The following is a 20,519-nucleotide window of genomic DNA, read 5'->3' on the forward strand; positions in this document are numbered from 1 at the left end:
CCACCACGCCCAGCTAATTTTTTGTATTTTTAGTAGAGACAGAGTTTCACCGTGTTAGCCAGGATGGTCTCGATCTCCCAACCTAGTGATCCGCCTGCCTTGGCCTCCCAAAGTGCTGGGATTACAGGCGTGAGCCACTGCGCCCGGCCTATGTTCTAGATCTTTACACAAATGGACTCACACAGTGTGTAGACTTTTGTGCCAGGCTTCCTTTGCTCAGCATGATCCATTTAAGACTCATTTGTATTGTTGCTGTAGAAGTCCTTCATTCCCTTTTACTGCCAAACTGTATTCTGTCGTGTGGATGTAACAGTGTATTCATTTACCTGTTGATGGCTGTCTGTGCCATTTACAGTTAGGGGCTTTTATGAATAAGGCTGCTGTGAAATTTTTTTTTTTTTTTTGAGACGGAGTCTTGCTCTGTCGCCCAGGCTGGAGTGCAGTGGCATGATTTCGGCTCACTGCAAGCTCCGCCTCCCAGGTTCATGGCATTCTCCTGCCTCAGCCTCCCAAGTAGCTGGGACTACAGGTACCCACCACCACTCCCGGCTAATATTTTGTATTTTTAGTAAAGACGGAGTTTCACTGTGTTAGCCAGGATGGTCTCGATCTCCTGACCTCATGATCCGCCCGCCTCGGCCTCCCAAAGTGCTGGGATTACAGGCATGAGCCACCATGCCCGGCTGCTGTGAAAATTTTTGTACAGGTGCTTTTGTGGACATACTTTTCACCTCCCTTGAGTAAATACCTTGGCGTGACATTGTTGGGTCATAGAGTTGGTATATATTTAACTTTACTTAATCCAGGCTTTAATTCTCTTCTGGGACAAGATGTCTAGGAGAAGGCCATTCCAGGGATGTTTGGCAGCTGAGGATTGTCAGGCCAGTAGGTCAGTGTCCCTCTTATACTCTCTCTCTCTCGTTTTTTTTTTCCCTGAGTCTGTTTTGCTAGGGAACCTCTGATTCTCTTGACCTTCCCCTCAGGAATGCATAATGGCTGCTGCAGCACCAGTCATTGTCATTATATTCACAGCAGTCTTTCAAGCAAAAAGAAGGAGAGGGAGCAAACAGTCTTCCCAAGACAAGATTCTGCCTTTTTAGCCAAATGTGAAAACTTTCCCATATCCATTCTGAGCTGCAAGGGAGTCTGAGGAAGAAAGTTTCTGGCCAAGGAGCAGGGGTCTGCACTCACTATGGTCTGTCCTCTGTTGACCAGGATGTTGGGGCTGGAAGTGTTTATCAGACCCTGGGCAACTTCTAAATTAGCCTTCCTGAGCCTCAGAGAAGACTCGGTGGGACCACTTGGTCAGGGGCCTGGACCTTGACCAGGAACTGGTGGCTTGTGTTTGATATAAGAACAAGAACCCCAGAAGGAAAACTAAAGAGACAGAAGCTTCTAGGCCAGGCGTGGTGGCTCATGCCTGTAATCCCAACACTTTGGGAGGCTGAGGCGGGCAGATGACTTGAGGTCAGGAGTTCGCCAGACGTGGTGGCGAGTGCCTATAATCCCAGTTACTCCTGAGGCTAAGGCGGGAGGATTGCTTGAACCGGGGAGGCAGAGTTTGCAGTGAGCTGAAATCATGCCACTGCGCTCCAGCCTGGGTGACAGAATGAGACTTCATCTCAAAAAAAAAAAAAAAAAAAAGCAGCAGCAGCTTCTAGAACAGTGGTTCGCAGAGTGTGGTCTGTGCCAGCAGCATCAGCATCACCTGGGAACTCATTAGAAATGCAGAGTCTCAGGCCGCACCGGGACCTGCTGATTCCCAGATTCTCAAATCTGTATTAGGAACCAGTGGTCTACAAACCCGTGTGCACGTCTTGGGGAACGTTTGTTTTCCCCTTTGCTTCCCTTAGCTGCATTTTTCCCCCTGAATTCGAAGCCTGCTTCGTTGCCTGATGACGTGTGAGTCCCTGTGTCCGGTGAACATAATCATTTCTTTTGTATTTCCGTCACCCACCCCGAATGCCTGTACTTTACCCTCTCCCAGGGTTTTTCCTGTTTCTCATAAGCCAGCATTGAGAAAAATCCAAACCCTTTTGAGATACCTGGTTTTCTTGGCAAGCCTGCAGCTTTATAGCTGTATTTAGAACAGCGTCAAATGGTGAAAAGGGAAAAGAGAAGACGCACAAAACATTTCTAGTTTGTAACTACCTGTATAAAATAGGCTTTTAAGAGCTAGACATCAGTCGCTTTATGAGCAGTCTAAGCTTTATGGGGCCCACTTTATTTGGTTAAACTAATTCAATGATTTTAGAGCTCTAAAGGTCACTAAAAATAAAGATGGTGTAGATTTTAATTGCTCTTCAAATTGCTCTTTCTCTGTCTTTCCCAACAGGGGTGGAGGTGGGTGAAGAATCAACATTTTTTCCCCTGTTTTCCTTTTCTAGCTTTAAAATAGACACATCATGCAAGTGGCTACATATCCAGGGCCCAGCCAGCTCTTACGGGGCTTTTTCATGCAATTGAAAATGGTGCTTTGTCTGAGAGGGCATGACTCTGTGGTGTGTCCTTTGTATGAATTGGGAAAGGGGACTCCTTTCTCCATGTGGATGCCACCCTTCTCTGGGGCTCATAGGTGTGAGCAGAACGTGGACTGGATTTGATGCCCCACTTGCCCCTTTGTCTGGATTCCTTTGTGCAGTGAACAACCTGTGCAGCTGTACATGGTGGTGCATACACACACACACACACACACACACACACGTTCTCTTCTCTTCTCTCTTTCTTTTTCTTTTTTGAGACAGGGTCTCCCTCTGTCACCCAGGCTGTGGTGCAGTGGCATGATCTTGGCTCACCACAGCCTCAGCCTCCCAGGCTCAAGCAATCCTCACACCTCAGCTTCCCAAGTAGCTGGGACCACAGGTGCACACTAGTATACCTGGCTAATTTGTAAAATTTTTTGTAGAGGTGGGGTCTCACTGTGTTGCCCAGGCTACATATATATCTTCTATACTCTGTACGTATTATATGCGTCTCTGTCTTAGAAACTTACATGTACATTAGTTTCCCATTGTTGCTGTAACAAATACCACAGATGCAGGATCTTAAAACAGAAAACTATTCTCGTATAGTTCCAGAGGCCCTAAGTCCAAAATCACGGTGTTAGCAGGGCCACTGGGGTTGTCAGAGCTGTGCTGCCTCAGGAGGCTCTAGGGAAGAGCCTAGAGCCTTCTTCTCCTGGTCCAGCCCCCGGAGCTCTAGGTGGTCCTTGGCTCGTAGCCACGTGACATTAAGCTTTGCCTCCTCCTTCACGTGGCCTTCTGCTCTTCTGTGACTTCTCCTTTGCTGTTAAGAGGACATTTATCATAGGATTTTGAGCCCACCCAGATAATCCAGGACAGTCTCATCTCAACATTGTTAATCTAATTATGTCTACAAAGACCCTTTTTTCCAAATAAGGATGGCCACATCCACAGGTTCTGGGATGTTTACATATTTTTTGTGGTGGGAGCCACCATTCAACTCACTACAAAGGCCTTGGAAATACATCCTAAGAGCTTAACTTCTAGGCGTCATAGCATGTTAAGTCCACGTACCAGGTGAACACATCACCTCATTTGTCTGTCTGACCAAGGTTCACGGGAATGACTCATTCGAGGCATTTCAGGACAACTAAAGGGATAGAGGACCTGGCCGGGTGACTGGCAGAGGTGGGGAACCTGTTGTAGTACACCCCTGCTGTGGGGGGTGAGGGAGAGATGGCCAGGCTGGCATCATCATGTAGTTCCCACGGGCTTAGGAGTCTCAGCTGGGTTCAAATCCTGGCTCTTGGGTGACCTTGGGCAAGTACCCAACCCTTTTTGGCCTCAGTCTCCTCATTTATGTAATGGGCATGAGGATAATGGCATCTGCCTTATAGTGTTGCTGTGAGAATGAAATGAAGTAAGATGAAGCACTTTGCCAGGCGTGGTGGCTCACGCCTCTAATCCCAGCACTTTGGGAGGCCGAGGCGGGCAGATCACGAGGTCAAGAGATTGAGACTATCCTGGCTAACACAGTGAAACCCCGTCTCTACTAAAAATACAAAAACAAAAAATTAGCTGGGCGTGGTTGTGGCGCCTGTAGTCCCAGCTACTCGGGAGGCTGAGGCTGGAGAATGGCGTGAACCCGGGAGGCAGAGCTTGCAGTGAGCTGAAATCACGCCACTGCACACCAGCCTGGGTGACTGAGCGAGACTCCGTCTCAAAAAAAAAAACAACAAAAAAAAACGAAGCACTTAGTAAGCATTCAGCAACCTTGGCTGGGGTGACGAAGATGATGAAGTCGGAGGTGGCCGTAGCCAAGGGCTCATGGGACAGAATCTGACCCATCAAATGCCCAGACTCCCAAACACCAGGGCTCATAGCCACGTGGCCCAGGCAGAGGTTGGACTCGTAGTTGGGGCAGGTCCAGTCGGTGGCCAGTGAGGAAGGGGGTTCGCGGGGAGGAGCAGAGGCCAGAGGGAGCCGGGCCGGGGAGAAGGGCTTTCTATGGTTGTTTACACATGGCATCTCGGTGCCCAGTGTGGGGCAGGCATATAGGAGGAGCTGAGGCTGCTTGGGCAACATTTATTTACCAATCGGTAGGTCAGCTTTTGAGTATTTTAATGGCAGGAGCAGCCAGATGTGAATAAGCCAAATGTGAACCCAGGCTGGGTGATGAGAGAAATACATTTACTACATTTGGGCCAGAATAGTGGTCATGGACAGGAGGGCACTGACTGGAGAGATTTGGGAGATGGGATGGATAAAACTTGGATGAGTCAGATGTGGGGTCAAACTTGGTTCCTAAGTCCCCAGAGAGAGCTGTATCAGTGAGCTGTCGCTACATAACACACAGCCCTGGCTGGGCACAGTGGCTCATGTCTGTAATCCCAGCACTTTGGGAGGTCAAGATGGGAGGATCGCTTGAGCCCAGGCATTTGAGACCTGCCTGGGCAACATAGTGGGACCCCGTCTCTGCAAAGAATTAACCAGGTGTGGTGGCGTGCGCCTGTAGTCCCAGCTCTTCAGGAAACTAAAGTGGGAGGATCCCTGGAGCCCAGGAAGTCAAGGCTGCAGTGAGCTGTGATTACACCACTGCAGTCCATCCTGGGCAACAGAGCGAGACCCTGTCTCAGAAAATCAAAATAATAATAAACAGAAAAAAGAAAACCATGATCCCAACGGTTAGAATTTGGACTGGGCGTAGCTAGGTGCTTCTGGCCTGGGCTGGGTGTCTGTAGTCAGCTGTTGGGCAGCTGGTGACTCTGCGTCTAGGGCTTGGCTGGCTGTTAGCTGGGGTGATGGGGTGATGGGCACGTGGCTCTCATCCTCTTGCAGGCCAGCCTGGGCTTCTTCACCTGGCAGCTGGGCAAAGAGTGGAAGTGTGCCAGGCTCAGAATCACACACCATCGGCCAGGCTCCTTGGCTCATGCCTGTAATCCCAGCACTTTGGGAGGCCAAGGCGGGCAGATCACGAGGTCAGGAGTTCAAGACCAGCCTGACCAACATGGTGAAACCCCGTCTCTACTAAAAATACAAAAATTAGCCGGGTGTGGTGGCACGCACCTGTAATCCCAGCTACTCAGGAGGCTGAGGCAGGAGAATCTCTTGAACCCGGGAGGTGGAGGTTGCAGTGAGCCGAGATCATGCCACTGCACTCCAGCCTGGGCAACAAGAGCAAGACTCCATCTCAAAAAAAGAATCACACACCATCACTTTCACCACATTCTGTTGGCCAAAGCAAGTCAAGAAGCCAGCCCAGGGTCAAGGGCTGAAGTCATAGACCCCACTTCTTAATAGGAGGAGCTGCAAAGAGTGTGGGACGAGGGAGGAGAATTTCTGGCCACTTTGCAATCAACCACAGTGGCCTTTGTTTCAGATCCCCTTTCCACCAGCCCTCTCACATTTTGTTTGACCTCTCTTCTTAATCAGTGACCCACAAAGAACAGCCCTTGACCCATGTGAGAGGCCTTGCCATGGGTTGCAAAGAAAATCCAGAAATGGGAGCTCTTTTTGCGTCAGGTTGTATTTGTCTGCAAATAATGGGAAACCACATAGTGGCTTAAACCATAAGGATTAACAAGTTTGGAGGCGGGCAGCCCATGAAGAGTTATGAAGAGTACAGTCAGGCCGGCGCGATGGCTCACGCCTGAAATCCCAGCACTTTGGGAGGCTGAGGCGGGTGGATGACTAGAGGTCAGGAGTTCAAGACCAGCCTGGCTAACGTGGTGAACCCTGTCTCTACTAAAAATACAAAAATTAGCCGGGTGTGGTGGCGCGTGCCTCTAATCCCAGCTACTCAGGAGGCTGAGGCAGGAGTCACTTGAACCTGGGAGGCGGAGGTTGCAGTGAGTCAAGATTGCGCCACTGCACTCCAGCCTGGGCGACAGAGCGAGACTCCATCTCAAAAGAAAAAAAAGGACATGGTCTTTTTGTCAGCTCCCATCAACCATCCTCTGCTGGTGGGCTTTTCAGCCTCAGGTTTGTTGTCTCATGGTTGCAAAATGGCTGCCACAGCTCTAGTCATCTCAACTGTATTCAAAACTGGAAGCAGGAGCAAAAGACTGTCTTTCTGGAGAAACTCTGTCTTTGTATTCTGGAAGAAAAACTTTCCCTGCAAGTCTCACTGAGCAGAACCTGTCTGTACACTTCGGTTTTTACTATTTGCAGAACTGTGGTTACTCTAACTGCAAGAAAGGCTGGGAAAGTGAGTGTCTGATAAAGGAGATAGGAATGCCTCTGGCTTAGTTCAATTATTTTAAGGCTATTTTGACCACAACTCACAGTCCAAAATATGTTTCTTTGTGTCGCAGCACACACACACACACACACACACACACACACACACACACACATTATTGAAACCAATTTCTCAAATACTCACTCTTACCATGTACGATACACGTTAATGTCTTCCATTCCATTCCATTCCATGCATTTTAATTATTTAAAGCAGTTCCTGGTCACAACCTGCTAATTTGATTTCACAACCTTCAAAGGCATGACCCATAGTTTGAGAAAGACTGGCCTAGAACAGTCTTTGTTTACATCTTAGCGTTGGCAAGTGTTAACCCTGCACAGAGTCAGGCTTCTGCGAGTGGAGGAGGAGAGGTGGGGAAATGGTGTTTTGAAAAGCAACAGATAGACTTTGCCACATCATTTGCACTTCTTATCAGCAAATGATATCGTTCTGGAGACTTTGTATTACTGGCAGGCAACCTGAGGTTACTCCAATTTATATTGGGAAATTAAAATTCGCCTGTTTGTGGAGCTTAGCTGGCCCTTTTAATTCCGTATCCTGCTAGCAGCCTGGCTTCTGCACAGCTCCTGATGACAGCGCAAAACTCCGATTGCATTACAAGTGGAGGAGGAATTCACACAATTTTCTGGAAGGACACTGTGTCATTGTTGCGTCATGGCTGTTCTCTGGAGCTGGTTGTGGTTTTCAGGCCCGGCCTTTCCTGCTTTTTATAGTGTGGTGGTGAAGAGTGAGGTCTTCAGAATCACAGGGTCTGGGTTCAAATTCTGGTCCCATGGTGAGATCTGGGGCAAGTGTCCTGACCACCTCCAAGTCTCCTTTTCCTGTAAGATGTGCATCAGCAGTGCTTCCGTGGGGATGGGGAGGGATCGGTGGGTATGGAGTAAGCACAGGGGCTGGTACCCGGAAGCACTCAGGCAATGTGGGCTCTTCAGGGTGTGCCAGGCAGCTTCAGCTGCGTGATGCCGCAGTGACGAGTGGGCCCGGGTCGCAGTGGTCCTTGGTGGCAGAGGCTGGCTTCTCGCTCGTGTGTGTGCCCGTGGGGGGTTGGCTGTGGCTCTGGCCACATGTCCGCCCTGTTCTGGAACTCAGGGGAACTATGTGATGGCTCTTGAAGCTTCTGCTCTGAACAGACACAGTGCGCCCACTCCATCTCATGGAAGGAGAATCTTTCCGTAGGAGCAGGCCCACTGGGTGGGGGGCAGCGGGCAGATGGTTAAAAAGCCAGTGTGCCACACCAGGGCTTATCTCCAGGGTGCTGGTGACAATTTTGGGTCCGCAACCCTGCATACTAGTTTTCAACCCCCACCCCCCCGCCCCCCCACCCTGCAACCTCAGTCACTGTTTCAAAAGTTTCTGAGTGTGGGGGGTAGGGGAGAGGTCTCCAGCACCCTCCCTGGCTGAGAACCACCGGCTGTGCTCCCCAGGCCAGGGATGGGGTCTGCTTCTGCCCTTTTGCTGTCCTCAGCACCCCCCACCAGACACACAGTAGGTGCCTACTAAATGTACATTTCAGCAGGTTGCCTCTTGAATAAATGAAAGGATTTGTTTAATTTCCTCTGCAAATTCATTAATTCATCCCACAGATATTTATTGAGCTCCTACTGTATGCCACATAATGTGCCAGCCCCAGGGATCTTGCAGGGGACAAAACAAGCAAAAGTTCCTGTCCTGGGGGACATTTCGGTAGAGGAGACACACAGTAAACAACCAAACTATCAGACGGATGTATGATATTTGATGTTAAAGTTTTGGTTTTGTTTTTTTTGGGATGGGGTCTCGCTGTCTTGCCCAGGCTGGAGTGCAGTGGCACGATCACAGCTCACTGCAGCCTTGAACTCCTGGGTTCAAGCAATTCTCCTGCCTCAGTCTCCTGAGTAACTGGGATTACTGGTGTGCAACACCATGTCTGGCTGGTTGTTTTGTTTTTTTTTTAATCTTCATGTGTGTCTTGAAAGGCTTCCCCTGCCTGCTGGGTTGAGAGCAGCAAGACACCTAGCTGGCCTGGTGAGGGTGCACACAGTGCAGGTGCTGCAGCGCCCCCAAAACTGCTCTTTTCCACTGCGTTTATCTCATCTGGAAAATGGGGGTAATACCAGGGTGTTTGGAAGGATTCAAAGAACCCTGGTACCTGGCTGAAGCAGGAGATCTGTTAACCCTTCCAGATACACACACAGGCCATGTGCGGCAAACAGCACCAAAGTGGGGCCGGGGACTTCTGTCCAGCCTCACTGGGCTGTGGCCCAAAAGCTCTGGGAGTCGCCCCATTAGATAGCATCAACAGTGGCAATTAAAATGATCACAACTAGCGTACACACTGCTTACAAAGTACTTTAGGACATGGATTAGAGGTGTTCCTATGTAACAGTCCCATGGAGGACGTAGTGTTATCCTCCCCAAACGGAGGCACAGAGGGGATAAGTAACTTGTCTTAGGGTACACGGCTGGGAACGGGAAGTGGCAGCCCAGGGATGGGAGCCTTAGAATCAGTCAAGGTGCACTTGATTCCTGCTGTGAGCATGCGCAGGCAGTAACCCCAGCCCCTCGCCCAATTTCTTTTTTTCTTTTTCTTCTTTTTTTTTTTTTTTTTTTTTTTTTGAGCTCTGTCATCCAGGCTGGAGTGCAGTGGCGCAATCTCAGCTTACTGCAGCCTCTGCCTCCTGGGTTCAAGCAATTCTCCTGCCTCAGCCTGTGGAGTAACTGGGATTACAGGCATGTGCCACCACACCCAGCTGTTTTGTATTTTAGTAGAGACAAGGTTTCGCCATGTTGACCAGGCTGGTCTTGAACTCCTGACCTCAGTTGATCCTCCCACCCCGGCCTCCCAAAGTGCTGGCATTACAGGTGTGAGCCACCACGCCCGGCCTTCTTTTCTTTTTGAAATGGAGTCTCACTCTGTCGCCCAGGCTGGAGTGTGGTGGTGCAATCTTGGTTCACTGCAGCCTTGGCCTCTGTAGCTCAAGTGATTCTCCCACCTCAGCCTCCCGAGTAGATTGGATCACAGGTGCCCACCACCACCCCCTGGCTAATTTTAAAATTTTTTGTAGAGATGAGATCTTGCTGTGTTGCCCAGGCTGGTTCTCCAACTCCTGAGTTTAAGCCATCCTCCTGCCTCAGCTTCCCTGCCTTGGCTGGGATTACAGGTGTGAGCTAACCATGCCTCCCTCCTTTTTACTTCTTTGAAGTAAAATTTTCCTATGTTGAAACACACAAATCCGAGCTGTTAAATTTTGAACACTCACATAACCACACCTTGGTCACAACACGGACTGTTTCCCTCTCCCCAGGAAGTTCCCGTTCATGTCTTTTTTTTTTTTTTTTTTTTTTTGAGATGGAGTCTCGCTCTGTCGCCCAGGCTGGAGTGCAGTGGCGCGATCTCGGCTCACTGCAAGCTCCGCCTCCCGGGTTCACGCCATTCTCCTGCCTCAGCCTCCCGAGTAGCTGGGACTACAGGCGCCCACCACCACGCCGGGCTAATTTTTTGTATTTTTAGTAGAGATGGGGTTTCACCATTCACACAATGGTCTCGATCTCCTGACCTTGTGATCCGCCCGCCTTGGCCTCCCAAAGTGCTGGGATTACAGGCGTGAGCCACAGCGCCTGGCCCCATTCGTGTCTTTAATGTTGTCATTGGAATGAAAGCACATGAATACAAAATCCTCAGAGACAGCTCTGCAGCCTCCACTTTGAAATTCACCCTCGGGACTGGCTTGCAGAAGCCTCACGGGAGCTGCATCCCCTCCTGTCTCTAATTCTGCTGGTAGGTAGGTCGTGCACAGAGCTTGGGCCACACCTACCAGAGCCAGGGAGGAGGCATGAACAGACGTGAACCCTTCATCTTGGGAGCTCGTGCACACCTTCAGGCCAGGCAGGAACAGGGCACCCGCATTCCAGAGGAAAAGAATCCTGTGTTCCAGGGTCTTGCGACATCTGCTTTCTAGATCTTTCTGGGATCGGGACCTGAGAGGAAGAGAGAAAGCCACTCGCCACTCCTGTTCCTTCCTCCTCCTTCCATGCCAGTCCCTTTATCTCCTTTTCCAATCCGAAGCATCCCAGGCATTCATAAAATGATAACAGAGACGCACACCCCCGTCACCCAGCCCCGCGATAGTGCCTGAACATTCTGCTGTATTTGTTTCAGATCCTACGAGAGAAGTAGCAGGAGAGGGTCGCCTGTCGGGTAGTGGTGAAGGGCGAGGCCTTTGCAGTGAGCCTGCCTGGGCTGAAATCCCAGCCTGGGTGGGGTGCAGTGGCTCATGCCTGTAATCCCAGCACTTTGGGAGGCCAAGGGGGCACAGATCACCTGAGGTCAGGAGTTCAGACCAGCCTGGCTGACATAGTGAAACTCTGTCTTTACTAAAAATATAAAAAATTAGCTGGGCGTGGTGGTGCATGCCTGTAATCCCAGCTACTCCGGAGGCTGAGGTAGGAGAATCGCTTGAACCTGGGAAGCGGAGGTTGCAGTGAGCCGAGATCGCGTCATTGCACTCCAGTCTGGGCAACAAGAGCAAAAAAAAAAAAAAAAATTTCCCAGCCTGACCCGTTACCAGCTACAGGATTTCGGCCAGATGAGTAACCTCGCTGAGCCTATTTCCTCATCTACTGAGTAGGGATCACAGAAGCACCTGCCTTTCGGGATTTAGGGAAGGCAAATGAGTTGTACGTGTGGAGTACCTAAACCAGCACCCAGCACATAGCGGGCCCGCAGTCAGTGTGGTTTATCATTGTCATAGTCGGTCCTTGTTCTTCACAGATCCCGTATTTGCGAATTCACCTACTTGCGAACATTGGTAACCCCAAAACGGTGCTGATCATTTGCAGAAGTGGGTAGAGTGGCCAAAAAAATTGAGCTGCCTGACATGCAGGTTCCCAGCTGAGGTGGGGCCTGATGTCTTGTTTCAGCTCAGATTGCAAAGCAGTGTCGTTTTTGCAATCTGTTTAGTGCCACATTTTTCACATCTTTGTGAGTCTTTTTTTTTTTTTTTTGAGACGGAGTCTAGCTCTGTCACCAAGGCTGAAGTGCAAGTGGTGCGATCTCGGCTCACTGCAAGCTCCGCCTCCTGTGTTCAAGTGATTCTCGTGCCTCAGTCTCCTGAGTAGGCACGACTACAGGCACCCGCCACCAGGCCTGGCCAATTTTTTCTATTTTTAGTAGAGACTAAAGGGTTTTGCCGTGTTGGCCAGGCTGGTCTCGAACTCCTGGCCTCAAGTGATTTGCCCACCTCAGCATCCCAGAGTGCCAGGATACAGGCATGAGCCACCGCGCCCCGCTGTCTTTGTGCTTCTTATTGGTGATTTCTCTGTTTAAAATGGCTCCTAGGCCAGGCGCAGTGGCTCACTCCTGTAATCCCAACATTCTGGGAGGCCGAGGTGGGTGGATCACTTGAAGTCAGGAATTTGAGACCAGCCTGGCCAATATGGTGAAACCTTGTCTCTACTTAGCCGGGTATAGTGGCAGGTGCCTTATCCCAGCTACTCGGGAGGCTGAGGCAGGAAAATCACTTGAACCTGGGAGACGGAGGTTGCAGTGAGCCGAGATCGCATCACTGCACTCCAGCCTGGGTGACAGAGCAAGACTCAAAAAAATAAATAAATAAATAAATAAATAAAATAAAATAAAATGGCTACAAGCAGGGTGCAGAAATCTAGTGTTCCTAAGGGCAGTGAGGCTGTGATGGGCCTTCTGGAGAAAATACCTGTGTTAGAGAAGCTTCCTTCAGGTGGGAGTTACAGTCCTGTTAGCCATGAGTTCAATGTGAATGAATCAACAACATAGATTAAATAAGATGGCTTCAAACAGAAACGCATATAAGTCAAGGTGATGTATCAATTGATGGGTGAAAATACAGTGGCCAGAAGCTGGCAAGAACCTAGCCTTGTATTTTCCCCAGGAGCGGCGGCTCAGCGTTCACGGTGACTTTCTAGAACCTCACTACTGCAAATAGCAAGAATTGGCTGTATTTTGTTATACTGAAGTGCCAGTAAATGACATAGTATAATGTTATATGCTATAGTGTATGTGCTACATATATGTAGTATATATATGGGATAATAGTATGTATAGTGTGGTTTTGTTCTATTTAAATTATTCTTATTTTTATTTTTATTTTATTTTTTTTGAGATGGAGTCTCACTCTGTCGCCCAGGCTGGAGTGCAGTGGCACGATCTTGGCTTGCTGCAAGCTCCGCCTCCCGGGTTCATGCCATTCTCCTGCCTCAGCCTCCCGAGTAGCTGGGACTACAGGCGCCCGCCACCGTGCCCGGCTAATTTTTTGTATTTTTAGTAGAGACCAGGTTTCACCGGGTTAGCCAGGATGGTCTCGATCTCCTGACCTCGCGATCCGCCTGTCTCGGCCTCCCAAAGTGCTGGGATTACAGGGGTGAGCCACCGCGCCTGGCCACATTTTTTTATTTTTGAGACAGGGTCTCACTGTCGCCCAGGCTGGAGTGTAATGCCACTATCCTAGCTCACAGCATCCTTGACCTCCTGGGCTCAAGCGATCCTCCTGCCTCAGCCTCTCAAGTAACTGGAACTACAGGCAAGCGACCATGCCCAGCCAAAAAACTTTCTTTTTGTAGAGACAAGATCTCCCTGTGTTGCCTAGCCACGCTGGTCTCGAACTCCTGAGCTCCAGTGATCCTCCTGCCTCAGCCTCTCAAAGTGCTGAATTTACAGGCGTGAGCCACCGCGCCAGCCATTTTGTGTGATTCTAAATTTTTTAAACTTCCCTTGTATGTTGCCTTTTCAGCCTCCCGTCTCTCTTCCATCCCCCTCCTTTGTCCATCCCTCTCCCACCTACATCCCATAGCTCTGTCTGTCTCTGATCACGTCTTTTTCCTTTTCGCTGACTTTCTCACTCACTGTCTGTCTCTCATTTTCTCCACAGCTGGCCCCCAAGAGGACCCTTTCCAAGTCCCCAGCTGGGGGCCCCGCGTAGACCTGGAGTGGACACGCCCCTCCTTCCCTTCATGATTCGTTTGTAGCGCAGGTAACCAGCGAAGCATCCCTGTTCATTCCTGGAGGGGCAACCGTCCCTCATTCCACCTCCCCAGCACCACCTTGGCCCCTGGATGAGGAAGGAGCATTCCTTCCTGGAAGAGCCTGGCTAAGCAATATCTCTGGCTCTTTCTTCTCCCACCTGGGCCCCCTGGGTCATCTGGGCCATCACCCTGCCTCTGCATTAGCTGCAAGCAAAATCTTTCTCTCTGCCCCTTTCCCCTTTTCTCCACATTGTTTGCAGACCATGCCTTTGCATGCCTTCTGTGAGCGGGTTAGGGAGGGAAGAGGCTCATAGGTCATGGACCTGGTGACACGGGGAGGAAGCCTGGTGGGGTTGGGATGTGGAGCAGGTGGTGAGAGTACGTCCTCACCACTTCTAAGGCAGCGAGAGCCCGGGAGGCGCCTCCCTGGGGACACTCCCCACAGCCAGCCCCTGAGAGGTAGAGTAATTGGCATGTGGGGCTCTGGAGATGCATGTGTCTCTGTGCTGCAGGGAGGGTGATTCGTGAACCCTGGAAAAGTATGTGTCACATTTCTTACCCACATGCATGTTTTGGCGTGAAACATGCGTGTGTCATCAGATTTTTCACAACTTGATTCAGCAAATACACCCCAGCCCACTGTGGGAGGTCCCTGGCCAGGGCTCTTCATAATGTCACTGAGCACTGGGGATGGAGGACTTGGGGGTGGCACTGAGGAGGCCCCTGTTAGGGGAGTTCAGAGTATGCTGTCAGGGTGAGGGGCTGTGAACCAGCTGAGGGTGCATGTGAGATTTTATATGTGGGGTTTTTGGGTGGGAATGGTGACCCGTGGCAGTTGTCACATCGTCAGTGAGGTTTGGGACCCCCTACCCCAACAAAAAAAGAGGGTAGGGGAACTCCACGGTCCTGAGCTGTAAATTCCCACCATTCAGGGATCAGGTCTTCTTTTCCATTGTGTATTGTGTGTGTCATTGGGAGGAGATGGGGGCAGAGGGTGCAGGAAGTAATGAAGGGATGAGTGGCTGGAAGGATGGGTCTGTGTGGGTATTTGGCAGAAGGGAAGGAGGGGTGTTTGGATGGAAGCTTGGAAGGATAGAGAGATGGGTAGGTAGATGGATGGAAGGATGGAGGGATGGGTAGGTAGATGGGTAGAAGGATGGAGGGATGGGTGGGTAGATGGGTAGAAGGATGGAGGGATGGGTGGGTAGATGGATGGAAGGATGGAGGGATGGGCAAGTAGATGGAAGGATGGAGGGATGGGTAGCTAGATGGATGGAGGGATGGGCAAGTAGATGGAAGGATGGAGGGATGGGTAGCTAGATGGATGGAGGGATGAGTAGGTGGATGGATGGAAGGATGGGAGGGATGGGTAGGTAGATGAGTGGAAGGATGGAGGGATGGGTAGGTAGATGGATGGAGAGATGGGTAAGTAGATGGGTGGAAGGATGGAGGGATGGGTGGGTAGATGGATGGAAGGATGGAGGGGTGGGTGGGTAGATGGGTAGAAAGATGGAGGGATTGATAGGTAGATGTATGGAAGGATGGAGGGATGGGTGGGTAGACGGATGGAAGGATGGAGGGATGGGTGGATGGATGGAGGGATGGGTAGGTAGATGGATGGAAGGATGGAGGATGGGTAGGTAGATGGATGGAAGGATGGAGGATGGGTAGGTAGATGGGTGGAAGGATGGAGGGATGGGTGGGTAGATGGATGGAAGGATGGAGGGATGGGTAAGTAGACGGATAGGTGAAGGATGGGTAGGTGGATGGAAGGATGGAGGGATGGGTAAGTAGATGGATAGATGATGGGTAGGTAGATGGATGGAAGGATGGAGGATGGGTAGGTAGATGGATGGAAGGATGGAGGATGGGTAGGTAGATGGATGGAAGGATGGAGGATGGGTAAGTAGATGGGTGGAAGGATGGAGGGATGGGTAGGTAGGTGGATGGAAAGATGGAGGGAGGAAGAGACTGATGGCTAGAGGGAGGAAAGAGGAAGCTTTGGAGGGAGGGTTGGCTAGTTAAATGTTTCTGAGGGCTGGTTGGGTTGGCTAGTTAAATGTTTCTGAGGGCTGGTTGGATGTTTGGAGAAATGTTTGGAAAGATGAAGTGGATGGATGGATGGATGGATGGATGGAGGCAGGGAAGGGAGGGATGTTTTGGAGGGTTGGAGGAATATTTGGAGGGGTGTTTGAGGGGAGGGAAGGCTAGATGGATGGGAGGGTGGATGGGTAAATAAATACAGAGAACATCTGCTTCCCCTGGTGTCAGATGGGACTAACGATCCCTTCCCTATGGGGGTGGAACAAGCTAACATTGCTGAAGTGCTCAGACAGTGCCTGGCACCTAGCGAGCACTCGACAGATGTTAGCCATCCTCATCCTCATCATTCAGACCATAGGGCTCAGCCTTGCCCCGGTGGCTTCTCTGACTCAGAGCGCCCCTCCTCATGAGCCCCTCTCCCTTGCTTCTGCCTCAGTTTCCCCACCACCCTCCCCTTCCTTGGGAACACATTGCAGACATCTTCAAGGGTCACCCAGAGCCTTGAGCCACAAAGCCCTTCTTGTCTACACTGGCTCCCTCACTCCTTCACCCATTTATATGTAGGACAGACCCCCACCACACGCCTCATGTCTGGGGAGGCAGGACAGCAGGGTGGTGAAGAGCAGGGCTCAGGAGCCAGGCTTCCTAGGTTCCAGGCCTGGCTCTGCTGCCTGCTTGCTGGGAGACGGAGGATGACCCTCCCGGTGCCTCCAGTTCTCATCTGCAAAGTACGGGCCGTGGGACCTCTCCTGGGATACCCTGAGGATTAGCTTAGTGTGTGTGAGGCATGGTCAGGACTCACTTAGTCTCGGTTGATATCATCATTATCATCATCAGGTGCTGGGAGAGTTGGAGTGGGAGGAAAAGGACCCTGTCCCTGGTCAGGGGTTTCTGGCTGGGAGGGCACCTGGGAGGTATTCCTTGTCCCCATCTATCCCCATGGACTCAAGGGAACAGAAACTCTGACCCCCTCCAGGGGGCTCCCCTGAAGGGAGGGGGCCAGGCAAGCTGCCAAAATCTAACCTTGTCTCCCTCGCCCTCTTCCTGACCCCACCCCATCCAGTGGCGATGGATGATGAGGATGGGAGATGCTTACTAGACGTGATTTGGTGAGTAACGGGCTCCCCACCCCCTGCCTCTGTCTCAACCCCCTCCCTTCCCTCCCCTCCCCAGCTCCTTACCTCCTCAGCGTCTCTTCCTCTTCTCTTCCAGTGACCCACAGGCCCTCAATGACTTCTTGCATGGATCCGAGAAGGTAAGCATGGGCGCAGGGAGAGGCATTCCCTGCGTGGGGGGCTGTCTAATTGGGAGTGAGGGACAGGGAGAGACATGTCCCTTTGATGAGGTAGCCATCTGCCTTGTGGCTTCTAACGCCAGGCACTGGAGTTACGGCCGTGAGCAAAACTCATGGTAATCCCCTGTCCTCCTGCCATGGACACCTCCTTGGGAAACAAAGAAACCAGTCACTAATAAAGGTAATGGTGAAAAGGACCATGTAGAGTATGATAAAAAATAATAATGTCATTTGCACAATGAAAGAGGTTTAAAAGAAAATAAATGGGTCCCAGGGGCTCCTTTAGATAGTGTGATCAGAAAGGGTCACACGAGAGAGGTAACATTGAAGGTGAGACCCGAAGGATCACAGGGAGGTAGGTGGCCAGGCCCGGTGCTCCTGGCAGAGGGAAGAGCAAGTTCAAAGGTGGGAGAGAGCTTGGCATGGTTGAGGAACAGGAAGGAGGCTGATGGGGCCAAACTGAAGGGAAAACTAGTAGGAGGTGAGACTGTAGTAGGTAAAAGTCACCAGGTTATATAGGCCTGGAAGCCCGATAGAGGAGTTGTTATTTTTATTCTGAATGTGACAGGCAGCTCTGATGGGCCCTTAAACACGAGAATGCCATATTTGATTTGCTTCCCAGAGAACGGAACAAAATGGGGAAAAGTAGAAGTCTGTTGAGCTCTGAGCAGCTGTATTAGTATCTATGGCTGTGTAACAGATTATCCCAGCATGCAGTGCCTTCAACAATTGTTAGAGCTCTTGCAGTGTCTGAGGGTCAGGAATCTGGGAGCAGGTTAGCTGGGTGGTTCAGGCTCAGGGACTCTTATGAGGTTGCAGTCAAGCTGTAGGCTGGGGCTGCAGTCATCCAAAGGTTTGATTGGGGCTGGCAGATGTGCTTCCACCAGGACTCATTCCTGTGGCTGTTGGCAGGAGGCCTCAGTTCCTCACCACGGGGGCCTCTCCATAGTGCTGCTTGAGTGTCTTCACAGCATGGCAGCTGGCTTCCCCCAAAACGAGTGATCCGAGAGAGGACACAGGAGGAACCCGCAGTGCCCTTAATGACCCAGTCTCCAAAGTCCCACACCCTTCCTCCCATCACACTGTATTCACTAGAAGATAATCAGTCAGTCCGGCCAGCACTCAGAGGGAGGGGAATTGAGCTCCACCTCTTGAAAGGAGAGGTTTCAAATAATTTATAGAGCAGAGGCATGAGCAATGGGATGATGGCAGCCTGGGCCATGGTGCAGGCAGTGGGGGAGGCATGTGGCACTGGATTTGGGATCTATCTGGGAGGTGGCATCAACTAGACTTGCTGGTGGACTCGATGTTGAGGGGGAGAGAGTGTCCACCATGGCTCCTGGATTTTGGCTTGAGCAACTGAGTGGATTCTGGTGCCATTTTCTGAAGTTGGGAATTTGGGGAAGATTCCAGAAGTCCAGGTGGTGCTGGTGGATGTACAAGTTGGGGTTCTGGAGAAATGTCCAGATGGAACAAGAAATTAGGGAAGCCCGAGCCATGGACATACATTCACTGGGCACATACGTGGATGCCAGGGCCTGTTCTGGGCACTAAGGATGGTGCTAAGCATCTGAGAATGCCCTGCCCTTCCAGAGGTGGCACCGCATGGCTTGTCAGGTGCCCGGATGGTAGGTGTGCCAGGCACTCAGGCTGCGTTGGGAAAGGAGTACTTAGTGAGAAGGCACAGGAGCTGTTGGACCACGAGTGACCACTCCTGAAGGCTGTGCTACTGGAGAGACTGGGGGGCAGTGGCAGGGCGCAGCTTGGGCAGAGGCGTGAAGGCAGGATTCCGGAATTCGAGGCAGTCACGGCAGGATCGCTTCGCAGGCCAGGCTCGGGGACTCAGTGCTGGGGATGCCTTGGGTTTTAGGCAGGCACCCAAGCCCCTGCCTTTGGGGCCTCTTTTCGGAGGCGAGAGTTTCCCATACCCCCAGCCCTCTCCCATCCCAACCCTTGTCTTTTTGTCCTGAGTGACCCTAAATTGGTTTCTGCTCCAGAGCATGGGCCTGCCCTGCTGACTTTTGACCTTGGATGGGGCGGGTCTTGTTGCAGCTTGACAGTGATGACCTCCTGGATAATCCCGGGGAGGCCCAAAGTGCCTTCTATGAAGGTCCTGGGGTAAGTGCCGTGGCTCCCGATCATTGCCTGAGCTGTTGGGGCTGCCAGCGGGAGGAGGGCCCTGAAGCCAAGAGGGGAGGCTTGGGCTCATCTCCTGAGGGCTGTTGACAGGAGGAGGGCGGGGGTGGGCCACCCAGGGTGGCTGGACCACCCTGGCGGTGCAGGAGGGAGCAGAGCTGGGTAACCCTGTCGGGGGCCAACATGGACAAGGCTGACTATGCCTTGCAGACCCCTTGGGGAAGAGGTGAGGGTCCCCGAGGCCTTGGGGCCCTGGGGCGGCTCATGCAGAGTGGTTCTGGGGAGCTGAAGAGGATGTGGGTTGTGGGGTTCACAGGGGCACTCCTGGAGAGCAGAGGGCTGGGGGAGGCCTGGGGTCCTGCCCAACTCAGCCATGGCAGGGTGTGACCTAGGGGAGGGGCCTCCTCACCTGCAGACTTCAGTCTTCACCTGGGCAGTGAATATGGGTGCTGAGAAAAGCCCAGAGTGGCCAATGCAGAGGACGTTTATTGAGCACCTACTGTGTGCCTGACTATGCCGGTCCCATGACTAAGTGCCAGTTGTCCACACCACGGTGGCCACCTCCTTCCTCCTTCTCCCTCTTCTGTTGCTGCTTTCCCCCCTTCACCTTTTCCTCCCCCCACCTTCCTTCGGCCTCCCCCCTCCCCGCCTCCCCTTCCTCATTGCCCCTCCTCACCCTCCCCGCCTTCCCTCTTCATCATCAGAACACGCATTCACCAAACACTTATTATACGACCAGCCCTTCCTTGTCATCTTCATTTAGTTCTTACAGCTATAATATCATATTCCAAATAGCTTATCTTTCATAATATAAATGATGAGGAAATGCAGTAATTATATAACGTTGGTCTATTTACAGGCCCAGTAACAGTGGTGATCCTGTTACTATTTTGTGATCACACTTCTTACCACGACCATCATTTTTGTATACCCTAAGATCCCCATTCAGGTTCTAAACACTCTCCACACGTGACATCAGTGAATTTTCACAGGCATCCCAGGAGGCAGGTTGGTTGTGACCATCTGGCAGTTAAGAGCTCAGGGGGTTACAGTGGCCTGCCTGGTCCTCAGTCGGTTGGAGGCTGAGCCAGAGCCCTGTCTGCCTGCCACTCCCCGCCACTGACCAGTGGTTGACCCAGGCAGTCCCCTCGTCTGTGAAATGAGGAAGGGAGCAGCACCTGCCTCATGGGACTGTCACCAACAACAGCATGGAGAATCACAATAATAATGACAGTGATGATGATAGATGCTTCTCGAGCACCTGCCAGGGGCCGGGTGCTACCGTGAACCCTCCATGTGGATTTACTGAGAATCTTGGAAGCTGCAGATTTTGATGGGTTATCTG

The 20,519-nt window shown here is 51.4% G+C and overlaps 1 protein-coding gene across 4 annotated transcripts in view; it reads left to right on the forward strand.

Annotated features, from left to right (window-relative positions):
* BICRA (BRD4 interacting chromatin remodeling complex associated protein) overlaps positions 1-20,519 on the forward strand; it is a 97,894-nt gene that overhangs the window by 51,466 nt on the left and 25,909 nt on the right. For all 4 annotated transcript variants that reach the window (XM_055369854.1, XM_055369855.2, XM_055369857.2 and 1 more), the window contains exons 2-5: positions 13,608-13,709; positions 16,808-16,853; positions 16,957-16,999; positions 19,091-19,156. In XM_055369854.1, coding sequence (XP_055225829.1) covers positions 16,813-16,853; positions 16,957-16,999; positions 19,091-19,156 — 150 coding nt within the window. In that variant the 5' untranslated portion in view covers positions 13,608-13,709; positions 16,808-16,812. The remainder of the gene's footprint in view (positions 1-13,607; positions 13,710-16,807; positions 16,854-16,956; positions 17,000-19,090; positions 19,157-20,519) is intronic.

This window comes from Gorilla gorilla, chromosome 20 (genome assembly GCF_029281585.2).
Source record: "Gorilla gorilla gorilla isolate KB3781 chromosome 20, NHGRI_mGorGor1-v2.1_pri, whole genome shotgun sequence".
Classification (NCBI taxonomy): domain Eukaryota; kingdom Metazoa; phylum Chordata; class Mammalia; order Primates; family Hominidae; genus Gorilla; species Gorilla gorilla.